Here is a 19,497-nt window from a genome sequence, read left to right on the forward strand (position 1 = left end):
GCAGCAAACCTCCCCAAATCCTGACCATTTTGCGGTAATCCTCCTGTAATTACAGCCGGATGTCAGAGGGGAGGCTGGCACACCTGTGGGCGCGCATGTGCGTGTTCTCCGCCTGACACGCTTTTAGAGAAACAAAGGCAAAAACAAACAGAAGTAGGCGGCTGTTTGGGACGAGGCCTGAATTTAAATGTGTGTGTAAGCAGGAGTGGGATTATCAGTATTTGTGGAACCATGAGTCAGGTGTGTGTTTGTTGTGTGTGTTTTTGTTTCTGCCCACGCAGCCAGAAAAGGCAGGGACGGAAAAAACTCACAACGGCAGAAGAAGAGGTTTTTCCGACCTGCTCATTTCTGCTATTTATTGAAACAGTTTTGTGTTGTTTTTCTGTGAGGAAGCTTAAGTGGAGTGACTGTCTTCATCTGGAACAAAGTCGTGACCAGAATCTGAGGCCAGGCTGTGCCATTGACTCGTCACAGACATGCCATCAAACCCTGGATTACCTGCTCAGAATAAAATCCAATATTCTATTCAAAAAAATCTCAACACCCATCTTTAAAAGCATGAAACTACTCTGTGATTTATTCATTATTTTATTTATTATCATTATAAGTATGGCTTCCATGTGGTATAAATCAGTGGTCCAAAACCAAAACCACTGGGCCGCAAAGCAGTACCGGTCCGTGGGACAGTTGGTACCGGGCCACAGAGGAAAAAAATACAACCTACATTTTTTCTATTTTAATAATAATCTGGAATCTATAACATCAGACCCATTGTTGACGCATGTCAAGTCGCGTTTAACTGAAACCGCCAAGCTAGCAAAGTTAACAAAAAAACAAACGTCTTTGGAAAGTTTGTTTTAGGAGAAAAGATCCAGAGAGGAACCAAAAGAAGAACCTTTGACTTTAAAATAAAAGAATTCTACATTTAACAGGCAAAAACCAGGAGACATTACTCCAAATATGGATTTATTGTTCTCACAGACCATAATAAAAATGCAGAATATTCAGCAACTGACTGTTTAATGCTACCAGGATGCTGCTAATAGAGTGGTTCAAACAGTGGATTTACATTTGTGATTATATTTAGTGAATAAATGTTTTACTCACTTTTTCTTTGTATTTATCCGTCGCACCTTCAAAGTCATGTGAGGCTGAAGTTGGCGCCTGATTTTGTGGCTTCCACTTTGGCAGTTATGGGTTAAGAGAAAATCTAGATCACATTTGAATGGTTCCTACACGACATTAAAGTGGTCCGAGGCCTGAAAAAGGTTGAAGGCCGCTGGTTTAAATAACAGAGGTTCTGGAGGTCCAGTCTTCTTCTATGTTTAGAAATCCCCTCGTTTTCATGCTTCTGTCTCCACCGTTGCTCTGAGCTGAACCTGCATATTGCCTGATTGCTAATCACTCTGCATCATTTATGTGGTCCTCATAACTAATTCAAGCGTCACGCTAAAACGAGAGGCGGCTCCTTCCACATTTGTTCTCGTGATCCATATTTACTATCGGAGGCTGATTGAGTTTAGTCTGGAACCGTCACTCCTCATCTGGTTAAGCATAAACGGTAGAAGTCTGTTAGGAAAAACTGAGAAGGTGCAGAGAGAAGGAGACAAGGACAACATGTTTTTGAGAAGAAAGTATGAGTCCATGGCTGGATGGATAGTGAACAAAGAAAGAGGGAATGAAAAGAGACTGAAGGAAAGAGAATGATGAGATGAAGGGGTTTGAGGAGGAGGAGGGAGGAAGGAGAGGTTTCATGCATGGACAGAAAAAAAGAAGAAATGTGGGCGAATGATGGAGGAAGCAAGGAATGATGGGAGAAGACATGCACAAAACATGACAGGAAGTGAAGGAAGGTCGGGTGATAGAAGGAAGAGGAGGAAGGTGATAAATGAAGGACGGTGTGCAAAATTCCAGAAGCCAAAGAATGACCTCCGATCATGATAAATATCCTCGATGGTTGGTGGAGCTGCAGGCAGACGTCTGAAAGGCTAAGTTTTTGCGCCTCTGTCTGATCATTTACGGTCATTTCTTCCATCATTTCAAATACTTTTGAGAGAAAAAACGCTCCACATGCAGACAAGGTAGTTTCCTTGTTCTTCCTCGACCTTAAATGAATGTATATTTTTGTATATTTCTGATTTTCTTGTGCAATTTGCTAAAACCAAACTAATATTTAAGTTTCATTTTAAACCTTAATTGCTCTTTTTTTTATATAAAGGAGTTTCTGCCCCACAGTTTCCTCACAAGTTTCAGCGCTGTCTCCCATATTGACTGTAAATGAGAGCTGGACTGAGCTATAAAAATGGTTTACTCCTATTTCCAACCAAATGAAGTCAATTCAGTCAACATTTTTTCACAATATGAGCATTGCCATGTTGGAACCAGGAAGCAGTGATTGGTCTGAGGTGGTCTGAGTCTATGTTTCTATGGCAACCACTGTCGCCTATCAGGAGTGAGCTTGTTGCAAGGTCAGACCCATCGACTAAAAGCAGACTCTGGGGAGGAACTGTCAATCAAACTTTTCAAACGATGGATGTGAGATCATTTATTTTTTATTGAGGCATCTGATTGGTTAGTTTATAACATCCACAACTAGCAATAAAGAAAAAAATGAGGATTATCAAGACCATGTAAAAAAAATGCTTAAGAGTAAGAATGGTTGTTCTGACCAATGGAATGACTGACTTACAGCTGTTTATTTCTCTATAGAAGTCTATGGGATTTTAGCTTCTTGGAACCAGTGGGTACTTCCTGTTTGGAACGCCATGGGGGAGGGGTCACTCTGTCCAGTTACCATATACAGTCAATGGTCTCGCAGCAGAACCCTACTCCTGCTGTGGTCAAAGAGCTGATGGTCACAGGTGCACATCGATGCTGGTCCCAGCAGGGTGTAATGGTGAAGATGCAGAGTTCGATTTGAAGTCATTTGAATTCTGTACAACAGAAAGACGAATGCAGGACATCTGGACTCAGCAGGTGGAAGATGGATCTGCCTGAAATTAGGTCACTGTGCTGCATAAAGGAGGTGATATTAGCAAATAAGTAAAACAAAAAAAAGACAACAAAGACATTTTTACTATGTTCTTCATGAGCTTTTTATTGTCTTCTCTATTCTAGCGTTTTTTGAATATCTTACAATCATTTTATTTTGAAAATAGTTTGAATGATCCACTTAAATCTGTGAGACCTGTTTTAAACGCTTGTATCACTGACTAGTTTTCCTCTGTGTTTGTGTGTGCTTTTAAATGCAGTCCCTGGAAGAGCAATCAGCATCTGAAGGTCACACAATGCAAACATGTCATTCACACTTGACTCTGTAACTGTGTAGAACAAATGTCAGGGAGTGTGATGTCATCGCTGCTTGTCATGTGACCTCTCAGGTGTGCCATCATGGACACATAGACACACACAGCCCCTGTACAGGCTTTGGGGGGACGGCATCTGTCGTGTCTCTTTTTTTTAAGTCGGCGTCCTCTGACGCATGTGTCATCCCACCCCCCATCACACCTTAATCCTTGAGCATCAACCCCCTTTCCTGTCGGCTGCTGTGCGTCAGTGTTCTGCGTGACTCGGAGGCTCTTCATCCTGCTGCTCTTTTCTGCAGCTCAGACCTGCTGTCTGAAAGCCTCTGAGGCTCACAGGATGCTAACCCAGACAAAGACGCTGCTGTCCTGAAGAAGTCCACGCTGTCTTCACTATTGAAGCCTACAGATTACTTCGGATCTCCTCCAGCAGGACAAATGCACTCAAATCCCCGCATTAAAATAATGATCCAACTTCAATTAGACCATACAAAAGAAAAGCCCAAAAATTATTTATTAACCTGTCATCTATTTGTTTTATAAATTACTTGGATATTAATTTGTTTAGACATTCTTGTGCTTTGTTCATTTTTTTTACAGCGTGACTAATAGACAGTAAATACAGTGGAATTTAGACAGATAATAACCATTTAAGTTTACCTCAAGTTCTAAAATACTTGTCTTTTTTAAGTGGAAGTTCCAGTGCTGTTCTTTAAATCTGCAAACACATTATGAGACACTTAGCAGTCACAGGGGAGCAGGTGGATGAAGAGAACGCGGCGTCTTTAGCTGCTTCATCTGCCCTAAAGATGCTGAGGAGCAGTAAAGCAGAAACTGTATTTTTATGTGTGTTCCCATGGTATGTTTGGTTTTTCTTAGTCTCAGGATAAAGGCTTTTAAGTTATTCATGGTTTCTAAAGGCTCAATTCAGCTGCTGGTGTCTTATGGAAAATATGTTCTGTCTGTGAACTGCTGTCATCGCTTTCTAAAAGCAAACGCTCTTCAATATTCTGACCAATCACAACAATTATCTCCTCTGTCGTCAAAACTGAATCTCTTGATCCATTTGTGATTTATCTATCCATTTATCAATCCAAACTTTCATCCAAATTTCCATCTCTTCAAATACCCGTCCATCTGTTTAAACATCCATCCCTCCTAACATCCATCCATCTATCTATCCACATCCCTCCTATTATCTATTTATCTTTGTCTTTTCATCCTATCCATCCATCCAAGCATCTAAACATCCATTTCTTCTAACATCCATCCATGTGTATTTCCACTTATCCATCCTAACACCTATCAGTCTATCTATCCGAACATCCATCCATTTGTCCATCCAAACATTCATTTATTCATCCAAACACCTGTCAATCATCATCCACCCATTTGTCCATACAAGCCTCAGTTCATCCAAACATCCATCTATTGGGGCGGCCATGGAGCAGGCCGACCTTCAATCGAAAGATTGCGGGTTCGATTCCCGCCTTGCCTGCCCGTGTGTCAAAGCGTCCTTGGGCAGGGTACTGAACCCCACCTTGCCTCTGGTGGAAGGTTGCCGCCACTGTTCGGCAGCGGAATGGGTGAACTGTGACTGTGAAGCACAGGTAGAAAAGCTACATAGGTATATGCAATTTACCATCTATCCATCCATCTGTTCTAACATCCACTCGTCTGTTTTTCAATTCGTTCATTCACTCATCTATCTTTACATCACAACAGATATCTGTTCAAGCATCAATACATCCTTTGTCCATCCAAATATCCAACTATACAAATTTCCATCCATCCCAACATTCATCCATCTGTCTATTCATTAATCTGTCCAGTTGTTTGTCAAATTTTTTTCTCCTCAATGTCAAACTGATATATTTGTGGATTAAAGTGATTTTATCAGCTTTTTTCTCCCTGAAGTTTTCCTAAAGAAATCAACGATAAGACTGTGAAGTTAGAAGAAGAAGCTGGTAAATATGAAAATACAGAAAACATAAAGAGGAGAACAGGAGTGACAAAAGAGATAGAGATGAAGGGATGAAGAGGAAAAGAAGAAGGTCTCACATCTGATTGTACATCCCTCATGAAGTGAGATTTATTCTAGTGTGTTCCTTCATCTGTCCGACCTGCAGACCCCGCGCTCATTAGCATAGAAACCACTTTTTCTGAGTGCTGATTGGACCGACCAGCACAGGAAGTGTGTTCGTGTGTGTGTGTTGACATTGTCATCCAGAGGAGCATTTCCAGTCAGAGCGGGTGAATCTTCCTCGCACCGTGGGTGTTTGTGTGTTTGTGGGCGTGTTTATCCATTAGCAGTCGGCGGCTTCTGCGCCCACGCACCAATATTTACAAAAATGTCCAGATCGGATCCCGAGCCCATTCGCCCTCCTGCCTCTTGCTGTGTGCAGATTTCTAGATATTACTTCTTTACTAAAGTACCGGCAACTATTATTCGTTACAAGACTTGTTTCGTTCATCTCATATTAAGCCCATACCCTCCAAAGTTTGGGCAAAAACCTGTTGGTGTCCCATCTAAAGTTACAGTCTGCAAGATTTTTAATACGTGGTTGTTTTTAGCTGAAAAAATCACTCGTGTCACACAAAAATATTGAGCTTATCTTATTGGTTTTTTTTTAAATATGGTTTTCTGTGTAACAACAGTACTCAAGCATGGGAATTATGGCAATTTAATTCTACAGTTAAATGTTGTGTTGCATTTTAAAACCAGGTATTTCAATGTTTCACTGCAACGTTACAATAGCAGATTCCTAAGACTAAAAGATTCAAAGCAGGGTTGTTTTGGTGGGGTTGGTTTTCAAACATGCTCCCATCTGTCCTCCTCCCTGATCCAATGGCACTTAACCTCACAGCAGCAGCACCTTAAACTGATGAGTGTAGTACTCACTGTGTGCTCACTTGTGAACAACGTAAACACTCATCCCCAAAAAAACACACATCATGTAGAATATCATGTTTCTCTAAGGGAAGAATTTAGCTTGTTTGATCAAGAACAGCATCTGTAATCCAGCTGTCATCCAACTGACAGCTAGGAAAAAGCCTCTCTGGCCACAAACACGGCAAACATCTGCGCTAAGCTTAGCGTGTCTTTTACCATTCACTGCAGTGAATGATTTGACATTAGTGTTTGGACAATTATAGCTGGGCTGCACAGTGGTGTAGTGGCTAGCACTCTCACTTCACAGACAGAGAATAATGGTTCAAATCCCAGCTGGATTCTTTTTGCGTGGATTTTGCATGTTCTCCTCATCCATGTGTGGGTTTTCTCTGGACACTCTGCCTCCTTCCACAGTCCAAAATGTGCTTCTTAATTTGTAAATTGTTCTAAATTGTTGATAGATGTGAGGGTGTGGCCCTGCGACATATTGGCGACCTGTTTAGGGTGTATCCCGCCCTTACCCAACAGTAGCTGGGATAGGCTCCAGCAACTGTGTAACCCCAAAAGGGATTCAGCAGGTTCAGAAAATGGATGGGTGGATGGACAATGGTAACTTTGGAATAGTTACTGTTGTAGGCAGAAACTCTGAGTTTATCGTTAATGTTTTGTTTGCAATACTTCACTAAAGAAAAGTGATACCCTAACGCTTTGAGAATGCCAATCTTTAGTCAGAAAACAAAAGCTTAGGTTTCAAACTGTTAAGGAAAATCTTTCACATCAAAGGATGATTTACTGGTTTATAACTTTGATTTCCTTACTTTATAATATTTTAGTGTCTAAATGTGAGGACAGATCTTTGCTACATCAACTCGTCTGCGACACAAACATTCCAGCGCCATATTTGGACTTTGTTCCGGTTTTAATAGATCAGACATAAATCTTCTGTCATGTAAAGCGTGGACCGTTTGTTTTAAAGCTTCTCTGGTTCTGATCAAACTCACTGCAAGTTTCTAGAAGGAAAACATTGTCTGGGCTTGAATTAATTACCTTCCTGTCAGAATCAATTCCCATGATCCTCTCTGTTCTGTTTCTTAAACTGCGGATCACGGAGCAGAGGGTTTGAGGAGGGTCTGTGCTTCACTCGGTGAACCGGTTTGTCTCAATTAGTGTTGGTCCCACAGAGAGAAGCTACCTCCTTCTCATCTGTGTCCCAGGCCCGGCCGTCTGAAATCCTCAGATTTACCCATAATCCTTTATTCCACCGAGCGCCTGCCCTCTGCTTTGACCTGCCTCCGAGTAGAGTTTTGTTCTGAAGGAAAGAATCTTGCATTTGAAAGACGCTGACACTGATTTATGCCTGGAGAGTGCCATATATGTGAACGTTTTTTCAGCTTTCACCTTCCTGCACAAGTTAAAGTCCAAAGCTGCCGCCTGTTCAGAGCTCACTTCACTTTATAAACTGTTTGGATCTGGATTATAAACACGTCTGGATGAAAATGAAGGTTTATACAGCGAAACACTTCAGTTTGGAGATGAGACCTTTGGAGTTTTACTTACAAAGGTTATCTCAGCATAATGATCCTTTGTTTTAATAATGTCTCTTCTGATCCAGTTTGATACCAAATTACTTTTAACTATTGCGGACAATTTTAAAATGGCAAATACTTTTTTGACGTGATTCTCTCGTGGAGAAAAGTGGCTTCTCATATCAGCGTTGCACCCATATGCAACAAAAGCTGCATTTCCATTGACTATGAAATTCCGCAAATTGAATTTGTGATAATAAATCCTCCTAATGGAAACATGACAAATTTGGAAAAAACTTGCATTATTTGAAAAAAAGTTCTTGCGCTTGGTGGTTTTGGAGTCGTATTGAAATTATAATAAAATAGTAATAGGCTTTATTTGTATAGCACCTTTCAAGATATAGAATCACAAAGTGCCTTACAGTAAACATGAAGGCAAGAAACACACAATATAATACACATATAAAAATAAGACAAAGTTAAAAAGATACGTTTTAAGCTGCTTTTTAAAAGAAAGTACTGACTCCACAGATCTGAGGCTAAGGCAGAGGGAATTTCAGAGAGATGGAGCGACCGCTGTGAAGGCTCTGTCACCTTTTGTTTTCAACCGAGTTCTTGGAATAACCAGCAGACTCTGGTCACAAGATCTCAGGGACCTGTCGGGAGTGTAAGACTGTAGGAGGTTTGATAGGTAAACCGGTGCTTGGCTCTTCAAAGCTCTGTATGTTAGTACCAGGATATTAAAATGCACTCGGTAACGGATGGGGAGCCAATGAAGCTGGTTCAGCAAGGGGGTGACATGTGAGTACTTAGAGGATTTTGTTAAGAGCCTAGCAGCAGCGTTCTGGACAACTTGAAGCCGTTCCAGAGATTTTTCATTTAAACATGTGAAAATGGAGTTGCAATAGTCGAGGCGTGTTGAAACAAAAGCATGGATGAGCATCTCCATTTCTGAGCGTGACAAAATAGGACTCAGTATAGCAATATTCTTCAAATGATAGAAACAAGTGAGTGAATATGACAGTCGAGAGATAGTACAGGATCTAAAATAACACTGAGGTTCCTCACAGAGGTTTTAATAAAAGATACGAGTGGACCAAGGCTCTCGACTATCTGAGGCAGGCATTTGTCCTTAGCACAGATGAGGACTTCGGTTTTAGATTCATTTAGTTGGAGAAAATTGTCACTCATCCAGCTCCTGACAGAGTCCAGACACTTGAGTAGAGTCTGTATTTTAAAAACATCCTGTGGTTTAAAAGACATATATAACTGAATATCATCAGCATAAAAGTGGTAAGAAAGATCCTTAAAATAACTTAAAATATGCTGTAAAGGGAGCGGATATAAATTAAACAATAATGGTCCCAAGACAGACCCTTGTGGTACACCACAGGAAAATGCTGAGGAAGATTTGAATTTGGAAAGACCTACATAAAATGACCTTCCTGACAGGTATGAGGCAAACCAATTTAAGGCGGATCCTAATATCCCGACCCAGTGCTTCAGTCTATCTAGCAGGACGTGATGGTCAATAGTGTCAGAGGCTGCTGTCAGGTCCAGCAGCAATAGCACAGAGCAATGTCCTGTATCACTTTCCATCAGGATGTCATTAGTCATTAGAAATTAGTATATTTCACAAAACTGCAGTGGAAACACTTTTATCAAATTAAATGAGTCACATGACCACCACCTGGATGGCAATGTGCTTTTTGATAGGAACTGGCTGAGTTGGACGCTGCACAGCGGGCGCCACAAGACATCCCACAGCGTTACACAGCTCATCAAAAGTTGAGTGTGTCATGCGGAATTGTTGGATCCACAGCTTCTCTGTTAAACACCATTTGCCAAAATGACATCTTCTGTAGCCGCTCCCACATGTGAGGAGCTCGCCGCTCCATGGCCTGAATAAGACGCTGGCATCTCCTTTGATAGATGATGATGATGAGTGCTTGTGTTGTGGCAGAAACTTGAATGTATCTGTTGGAAACCATTGTTCACATCCATCCCCATGTTTTTGAATGACTTATCATGTGAGTTGGTTTGTGTTTATTCACATCATTGTGATTTAATGGAAACAGTGTTATTGCGAAATTGTGATTTTTTTTTTTTTGAACTTTCTAGAATTTCAGTAAAGTTTTGCCCAATTGGAAAAGGCGTGGTATGACATGACCAAATGGTGCAAATCTTCTGAATTTCACAGCTCTATTCCGATACATGAAAGACTAGATGTCATAATTCCAGCCGGGAACAAACTGCAATTATTAATTTCTCCTCCTTGATCAATTTTCTAACAGTTGGCATATCCATATACGAAAAGGATTGTATTCATCACTACTTCACTACCAAAGCAATCGCTTAAGCCGGTGTGAACGTGGCATTAAAGCCGCTTGTCTTCATGACAGAATCAGATGGTTGCGTAAACATTTCACTACTGTAAAATGTTGCATATCAGTGCAAGGCTGCTTTTCTCCGCTTCAGAGTCCACTAGAATGAAACACTGGAGCTAAGGCTCTGGTGTAAAAGGGTTAAACTACAGTTGACCATAGGCCTTCAGGGAAGTTGTTCTTAAGATTATAAAACATCAGATTATCTATGATCAGAATATAAACTTGGGCCACATATTTTTTTATGTGTTTTAATCAAATATTGTAAAGACGGATAAGGGATCATCTCTGCAGGGAACGTGCACTTGGTGCCTCCTGGTCTGTGATGGTCCTTTGTGTTTCCACAGTGGGGGCGCAGAACAAACTGGGATGGGCGTTTGGACTGGGCTTGGAGAGACTGGCCATGGTTCTGTACAGCATCCCAGACATCCGCCTCTTCTGGAGTGAAGACGAACGCTTCCTCAAGCAGTTCAGAGTCCAGGACATCCACCAGCCTGTCTGCTTCCAGGTACAAAAGAAATAAATATTCAATCAGTTTTTAGTCATTTATTCTTGTTGTTTGTTCGGTTTAGATCGCGTTCTTTCACAAAAAGCGGACTATTTGTTAGGTGGTGCTGCGTGCTGTCATAATACCGCGACAACACGCCGCTTAGCCGGCTGAGCCAGAACCAAAGTCAACTGCAGCAGTAAAAGACACCAATATATAACCTGTTGGTCACAAAAGGTTAAATAAATCCTCTGTTCAGAGAGAAAGTTCACCTCTTACCGTTTGTTTTTGTCCAGATGATGAAGTTAATGTTTGTTTTAAAGAAGCCAGCGCAGTGATGTAGAACATTTGGGCTATGCGAAGGAACTTTTTTTTAGGTGTACATTATCACTATTATCACTATTACACTATTATCATTAAAATACATCTATATATACATAACAATAATAAATAAATGGGTTCAACCTTGAAAGGAGTGGTTCTACCTCAGACCCCTAAATGTGCTTTCATAGACTTCAATATAAAAAGAATTCTGTCTGAAGCCTGTAGAGTCTGAGATGAAGTTTGTTTTCTCTAAAATTAGTCTGAGCTTGTTGCTCCACTCCTATAAAGCTGTCCTTGACTTTTTGCGCTGATAAATCAAATTTCTTACTCTAAAGAAGTTGAAAGGCAAGAAGACTTTTATTTAGATATAGCACTTTGTAAGTAGCACAATCTTTTACACGTCATGAAAAAAAGGTGATACAAATTTAATAAAATAAATAAATAAAGTATGTTAGGTAAAATACAAAAAAGTTCAAACAAGTAAACGGCAGTCAGAAGTAAAAGTTAGCCAAAAGCCAGTCTGAATAAAACTGCATTAACTCTTGAAATGCCTCCTCAACCAGATGGTAGAGCATATCATTAAAAACATTGATTTTGTGTCTTGTTCCCCCAAGCAGCAGAAAAAAAAATGTTTTTTATTTATGTTTTTGTCTTGGTTGTTAAGTTGAAGGGTTATGAAGTTATTTAAAAGAACCACCAGATTCAGGCAGACAGAGGATAAACGGCATTCCAGAGTCTAGTGGCTACAGCTTGAAAGGACAGGTCTCCTTTTAAACTCCTTTAAACTCTCTGGACTTCTAGGATGTTTTGGTCTGAGGACTGTAAAAATAATTAACTCCAGATTGTGTTCATGATTTTATGCTTTTACAAGTCTTTGTGTCTTCTCAGGCTCTGAGTAAGTACCCCCCCCTCCACAACGATATCTCCTTTTGGCTGCCGGACACCAAAGACAGCGAGGAGAGCTTCACTGAAAACGACTTCTACGAACTGGTGCGATCCATCGGAGGAGACTTGGTGGAGAAGGTCACACTCATCGATGACTTCACACATCCAAAGTAAGAACCTGTTTTGTGTTCGCTCTGTATGGTCACCTCATGTGAACTCCCTAGTGAAGGACTGAGATTCTGTCCAGAAGATGGGCTCTGTGAGAACAAAGAAAATTACAACCATACGACCTTTGTGAAATGAGATGAAGAGAAACATAAATAGATATCAGAAAGAACACATTTTCACAGAAGGGCAAACACTGGATAAGTCGCCAGGAACATGTTGTGAATTCTGTAGAAAATGGAAATGGACAGGTGTGAAAAAGCTCACAGTCAAAATAAATAAAAGTATTGTCTGAGTCGTGTCGGCAGAACTGTTAGCTGAGTCTGAAGTCAGCTCCCAGTTTACTACCATGATCCCACCTTCACTGATGACCATGAGCTGCAGATCATTAGGATAGCAGTTAGGATCAGAGACAGCAGAAATGAGCCTTCCTCAGTGGACTGGGGTCTCCTATAGGAGGTACAGGCCAACCATCCCGAAGAAGTAGGGTGTTAAAATTTTCAGTTAAAAAATCTATATAATTTTAGGGCAACTTTGTATTGATTGACACATTTCCTAAATTGTAACTTTGTGAAGTTTGTGCAGTTCATATACTGATGTGTCATTTTAGAACAAGTCCCAACAAGACATTACTAAAAGAAAGCAGAACTCTGTGAAGTGAGAGAGGGTTCACTTCATGTCTCTTTTATTGTTCAGCCTGTGTGATGTTTTCAAGAAGCTCCCAGGTAGCAGAAAGCTGACAGGTACAAATCGTCCAGGTCAGAGGAACACAATGAGGGCTTGAGAACAGGGCAAGGAGTGTCAGGAGACAAAAAAGAAGAAAAGGTTGTTTTGTCTTTGAGAATCTGACACTGACACAATTATTATTCAAAGCTCTTACTTCAGGTTGGGTTTTATACAGTAGTTCTGCACAGTTTGACTTGAATAAGCTGTGAGAGTTGGATTTTCCTGAACTGTCACGGTAAAGACAATGATCTTCATTAAATTTCTTCCTCATGACTCAAAAAAGAGCATTAAAAAATGTATGAACACTGTAAGACCCTCCCACTGTCTGTGTCTGGATCTCTGAGTGAATGCCAGTCCCGGACCTTTGCTCCATCACTGAGCCCGTCACAAGGAGGGCTGGGCTTCAGGCTGGTAGGAATCTGTAAAGATGCTAGAGTGAAGAGCAGTGTCCTGCAGATGCATTTTTCAGATGATGATTTTTATTAGGAGGTACAATATGAATTCTTATCCGGATGGGACAATGACTTTGTGAATGCTAGCTGACACAATTCACTGCGATTGGGGCTGGTTGGATTGTCATCTTGGAATTTTCTAAAATACATATTACCTGCTTTTTCACTGCTTACAGTCTCGTAACCTTTTTAGTTTGTAATTTTCTATTTATTATCATTAGCAGAATTATCTGTACTGCCATCTGGTGTTCGAGGGCGCCTGCTGAGCCGCATACATACTTTCCCTTTTTATTCATGTTTTCAGCTTCACAATTTCAACTTTGCTAACTTTCATAACACAAAACCTCAAAAAGTAAAAATATATTTTAACTAAAATACTTGTTGACTGACCTCAATTACAAATTTAAAATATTCCTTTTTTTTTGTATAAAATGTAATTGATGTAAAGCTGTGAGAGACAAACCAACCTTTAATGGTTTTCCTGAGCATGAACACAATTGGATAAAGGCTAGAAATATAGAAGAATATTTCCCTCTTTTGTGGAACTCAGAGAAAACTCTTTCAAATGTACAACATTACAACATGTACTAACATTTTTAAAGCATCACGTCCTTTTTCTTTAAATATAATCAATATTTTTATGTTTTTTAAATAAAAACAGATCTCAGTATGGACCACCAAAGTTCGTGTGGACTTCAGAGTAGCTCAAGATCATTGTGGAGAGCTTCAGGTTCTGTGACTGGACACTAGAGCAAGAGTGATGGGTTTTCCAAAGTGATTTATTTTATTATTTTATCTGGCAATCTGATAGACGAATCCAAGTTTGAGAGTTACAACGGTGCCTGTTTGTACTTTGTCAAGTACCAAAATAGATGGAGGGTGGGCTGTGGTAGGGGGTGTTTTTCAGGACATGAGCTTAACCTTTTGTTCAAGAGTGAGAAACTCTGAATACCTTTGACATCATGAGATGTTTTGGAGAATTACATGCTCCTAACTTTTTGGAAAGTATTGTTCCAATTTTGCTGCATACCAGAGCACAAATAAGATCCATAAAGACATGGAGCCAGGTTAGTGTGGAAAAATCTGGCTGGTTAGGTCAGGGTCCTCACTCTTTTGGTGGGCTTTCAATAAAAAGTCCTCAGAAGCACATAAAGATGAGTACACACACACACACACACATAGCTGTCCTTGACCACACCTCTGAGCCTGCAGAGTCTGCTGTTATGTCTCATTTTGTAGGACATAGAAGCGTGTGTTCCTATAAAGGGCAGCAGTGGGAGGTTGGTACCTTATGGCTCAGAACTCCTTTTTCACATCATTTAAACATACACGCACTTATTTGACCTTGTGTGAGTGTGTGTGCAGCGAGGACCCCGCAGTGCGTAAAAATGTCAGACACTATTCGTCTTTCAGCATTTAAATACCTTTTAAATAAAACACACACACGAAAGCATTGATGTAGACTGACTTTGGGCTTCAGAGCTAATGGGCAGGCAGAAGTGACACAGCAGTGTTTTAACAGAATAATTAGAGGAAGCAAGTGATTAAATGTTAGAGAGAAGACACTGTATACACAGAACTGACCTTCAGAGCACATCAGGTGCTCTGAAACAGCATCTGCAGCTGCTCTGCAGTCTGACTTGATAGAGCGGCTGGCCTGTCTGTTATCTTTAAAAGCTTTTTTATTTTTACACCTAACATGCTAGTTTTAAATCCCAGAACTAAAAATGACTACAAGGGGGTGCGATTTCTTTGTGATCTTTTTCAATATAAAAGGTTGATGTGTTGTGTGTGTGTTTAACTTTTTTATGTTGCTTGACTCCGGTCATTTGAACGTGCCATAAAAATAAACTTGAGTTGAGTTGAATTTAAAGGTACATAAAGAGTTTAGTTTAAGTGTTAGCATGTTCTTTATGGTTATATGCCATAATTGTTCAGATGTTTCGCTAATATACTAAATACTTATTCAATTGCTCCTGTGTGCATACAGGATATTCAATCTATTCAGATTATTTATTCTGTTATTATAATTTGCCTTTCAAGAGGTCTACTTTTGTTCCAATGTTTTGTTAATTTTCCTAAAAGTGCGACTTATATATGATTTTCTTTCTTCTTTACTGCCTTTTTTTAGGCTGCTGCAACCTGTATGCCGGAACGAAAATACAGCAATTTATTTGATAATTTGACCTTCTTTGCTTGACCTTTGGTCTGCTGAGCCATCTGTCTGTTGTGTTATTGCACAAACCAGCAGAACTAGTAAATGAAATGTTTTGGAACATTTTAGGCTGATTGGAACTATGGTAATACTTATTGTGTTCAGTAAAGTGCATGATGGGTAGTTTTTGTTGATCACCAGGCACGGCGGACCACAAAAAAAAAACAGGTTACTGGATTTCAAACATGGAAAAACCTAATTCTAGTTTATTTTGTAATAAATACTTTACTGTGACATCAAACCTGGTTCAGTGGGTGAGATTTGTAATATTATTTTCTATAGTATTCTGTCCTTTCAGCAGGTCCAAAGGTTGAGCAGTGATGATTCCCTTAGGCATTATCTTTGGGTTTCACACTAAAACATGATCATTTGATTCACTTACAGTGCTTAGCCATTTAGCTTTCATGATAGACAACATGTAATTAACAGGAAAGTATCCATTAGTGTTGGAGCGCACACAGCCAGTTCTGCCTTGTGGACCAAAATGGACCATTTCAAAGTGAGATCATGTTTAATCTCCAAACCGTTAAACCATAAAATTCTGTGAAAGATGACTCCAAATCCATGTCAGGCAAGAATTAGGCCAATTTCAACTCAGACAGTCAAAAAGTTCATAACCTTGATGCTCTGACGTCTTCATATAATTCGTAAATAACAAATCTGGCAGCATTAAGGTAACCATGGCAACCATGCCCTTTAAAGAGCACCATGTTGGAAACGAGTTTGTTTAGGATGTTAAAGTGTCAAAAGCAAACATTTATTTTTATTTAGTTGTAGGTAATTAATTGTGTCTCTCTGGAGATCTGAAAGTCTTGCCTGGAATCCAAACTGTGGATCTGTTGTTGTTTTGTTTTTTCACCTTCATGAGGCTAGATTTGTTTCTCTTTTTAGCATTTTAAAGAGATTTCCTTAAGACAAACTGTACGTTTACCCGGGTCTGACTCATCCAGCCTTCACATGACAGGCCCCCCCTCCCTCTCCAATCTGCCTGCAGTGATGGATGCTGCGCTGCATCTGCCGTCGTTACTCAGCATCTTCAACTTGGCGAAGCCTCCTGTGTGGATCCAGAAGGATCTGAAGAGGCGGACAAGACCGTTAGTTGTCATCAGAAACTCTGAGCAGCACTCAGAGCATCTCCTTCACCTGAAACCAATCAGCCTCTAATAACTGTAGTTATTGATCGCTGCCGCTCCGTCACACTGAGTTACTGTAAAAGCCGGTCCTGAGAGGAGCTGCTCCTCCTCTGAGCTGATTTGGAGCAGCATCGATCTGCACATAAACTCTCCGTGTTAACAATTTAACATGGTTTCAGTTTAGTTCTTCTCTATAAAAGGAAAATTAACCCCTGATAACAGACCTTTATGCCCTGAAAAAGACTATATGATCACACAGCAGTGTGACTACCATCCATCAAACTGAATTGTTGCGTTTGACACGACGGGCTAATTCCCAGAAGGCTTTGGCACAAAGTCAGGAGGAGAATAAATGACAACAATAGATGAGTCACCACATAAAAATGCTTTATATTAGCATGTAGAGAGGAGTGTGGACGCTGTGGCAGTTCATCAGAGGAGGGCTAACTCATCTTCAAACACAAATGTGATTTATGCTGCTTCATTCTGCAGTCAAGTTCTCCACGTCGGCAACATTTCGGTCTTTATTTTAAGTTAAAGCGGGACATAATACTGGTACAGGTAAATAAAAATAAAACTATTTCTGAATAAAAAAAAAACTACAATTTTAACTTTAAAAGTAGAACAGAAATCCTAAAGTTATTTTGTGATCCAGAATCCAGATCTGTTGCATTAATGTCATTCATGGTGTTGAAAAAAAGGCAACTATGAGTCAGACCTGGTTGGCCAGATCTGTCACTTTAAACACAGAAATGCTCATAAAGGCCAGTTTTGATGTTGAGAAACTGAAATGACTTTAAACTTCTTATTTGAAAACTTTGTCCCAACTGCCCTCACAGGTGGATACGGGCTGTATGTGAGTGAAAAACACTCAAATCTGTACGGGGCGCAGGTTGCCCTCAGGAAATATCAAGCTCGTAGAGCGCTCAGTGAGCCACTAAAGAGAAAGTGTTCATGCACATTTACGGGCGACAGGTTGTTGTGAGCACCTATACAACATGTAAAGGTGAAGTAAGTAAAACATAGGCGGGTCGTTTCTTTTACCTCCCCAAATCCTGCAGACTGCTTAAGAGGCTTATTAGTGCTGTTCACACAAAAGTGTGCGCTCTTTGCAGGCAGTCTGACTATTTGAAATGAGGAAATTAGACCATCAGAGTGTTTGTGTCGACATTTGTGTCCAGCAGGGACTGAGACATTACCTGAACCCTGTCCGTGCAGCATTCGCACACTGTCAGTAACGCAACTCACTAATGACAGAGTGCTGAATATAGGGCACCTTACGACACTTTGTTTGTTTGTTTGTTTACCTTTCGGCAACAGGGGTTGCCACAGGTGGTTTACGCCAGATGGCCTTGATGACATGACCCTGTATTTTATCCAGACCGGGAACTGGTACAGGGAGACCCAGACTTGGAACCCCTGTGATACGTTATTAGGGAGTAGCGCAAAGAGTCTTGCCCTAGGACCCACACTGGATGAAGCTCATTGCGCCCCCTTGAAATCGAACCCTGGTTTTCCATCTGTCAGTCCTGCACTGAACCAACTGGGCCCCCACGTCGCACTTAGGACTTGTAATTACAACACCAGTGTGTGTATACCTTACATTATCCTAACAAATACTTCACAATAGACTTACCACATGCATGAAAATGGTACATTCCATTTTCCTGATGTCCCTGAAGGGAACTGCAAGACACACCTGTGCTCCCTTTAAGATGCAGCCCCTCCTCTCTACAAGCCTCGACGGCCCGTTCAACCCAAAAACCTGCAGCACCTGTACAAGTCAACCCCACGTATGGGTGCATGTAACTAAGGCTTTAGCCAGAGGAGGATGGTTGTAAAAAAAAAAAAAAAAAGCAGGAAGTGCTCTCAGCTTGAGGAATGTCATTTTTCCAATTATGTAAATTTGTAGCTATAAGCCATGACAACATGATGCAAGCAAAAAAGTCATCTGCGTTATACAAAGTATTTTTCACTAGGCTTGCAGTCTTGGTGACATTGTAAGATTTTTGTTTCATGAGGTAAAATTTTACATTTTTATGATAACCAAGATTAAATTTTAATTCCAGATTCAAATGTAAAATTATATAATAAAACCTTATTGGTAAAATTGTGATTCTTTTTTGTGAACAAGGGGAAACAGTGAATCCAAGCCCAGCCCCCTTCTGCCACCTCTCAGGGGAAGATCTCCGTTTGACCGACAGCTCTGCCAGATAACCGAATTACTCAGATCCCAGTCGCGGCTGGCGCCTTAACCGACCAATAAGTGCAAATTTGTGTGGAATGGGGGCAAGCCATCAGCTCAAATTTGCTACGACATGAGATGTTTATGGAGGGGGGGGAGGGGGGGGGGAAGAAGAGAGAGAGGCTGTTCTTTTCTTTCTGTCCTCCTTTGAGACTCAGGAAGAAAGCAGACGGGAGAAGCTGTGTTGGAGTTAAACCAATCAGAGGCGTGAAGCACTTTGCATTACGATGAAACACGATTACACTTGTTCAGCAACTTCTGTCCAGAACCAGGACTGGTCTGCAGCAGAACCGGTGTTGGTGCTGGTGATGACCTTCCGGCTGTTTCCACAGAACCTGAGTGTTCTCCTCAAACCTGAAGCTAGGCCCGTTCTACATCAGTACATCATCCAACTGTAAACATGGAGAAGTGATCACACCACAGAGGGCAGGAGGTTTCCTTGCTCCTTCTAGGGCCCTGAAACCCAAGAAGCCCCCAACACCATCAGGATCAGTGCCATATGCTTCTTTACTTCAGCCCAGAAAAGAGTTGGTTTCCATCAAGAACCAGTTCTAAAAGTCAGTGGAAACACAAAACATTATGCCGAATGAGGCCCGAGCTCCGAACGAACATTGCAGCCAGCCACCGGGAAACCACTACAGAACCCATCCAACATGCTGCTCTCACTGTGGCTGATGCTGGTCAGGATAGCTGACCAGCTGACCTAACACCTATTAATGGGGGAAAAAGCTGAAGAGACTGAGTTCTGTTTGGTTTCTCC

The 19,497-nt window shown here is 40.8% G+C and overlaps 1 protein-coding gene across 2 annotated transcripts in view; it reads left to right on the forward strand.

The window, feature by feature from the left end:
- fars2 (phenylalanyl-tRNA synthetase 2, mitochondrial) overlaps window positions 1–19,497 on the forward strand; it is a 126,309-nt gene that overhangs the window by 69,833 nt on the left and 36,979 nt on the right. For both annotated transcript variants that reach the window (XM_004080815.4, XM_023949894.1), the window contains exons 8-9: window positions 10,453–10,613; window positions 11,805–11,971. In XM_004080815.4, the coding sequence (XP_004080863.1) occupies window positions 10,453–10,613; window positions 11,805–11,971 (328 nt within the window). The remainder of the gene's footprint in view (window positions 1–10,452; window positions 10,614–11,804; window positions 11,972–19,497) is intronic.

This window comes from Oryzias latipes, chromosome 20, assembly GCF_002234675.1.
Source record: "Oryzias latipes chromosome 20, ASM223467v1".
NCBI classification, from domain to species: domain Eukaryota; kingdom Metazoa; phylum Chordata; class Actinopteri; order Beloniformes; family Adrianichthyidae; genus Oryzias; species Oryzias latipes.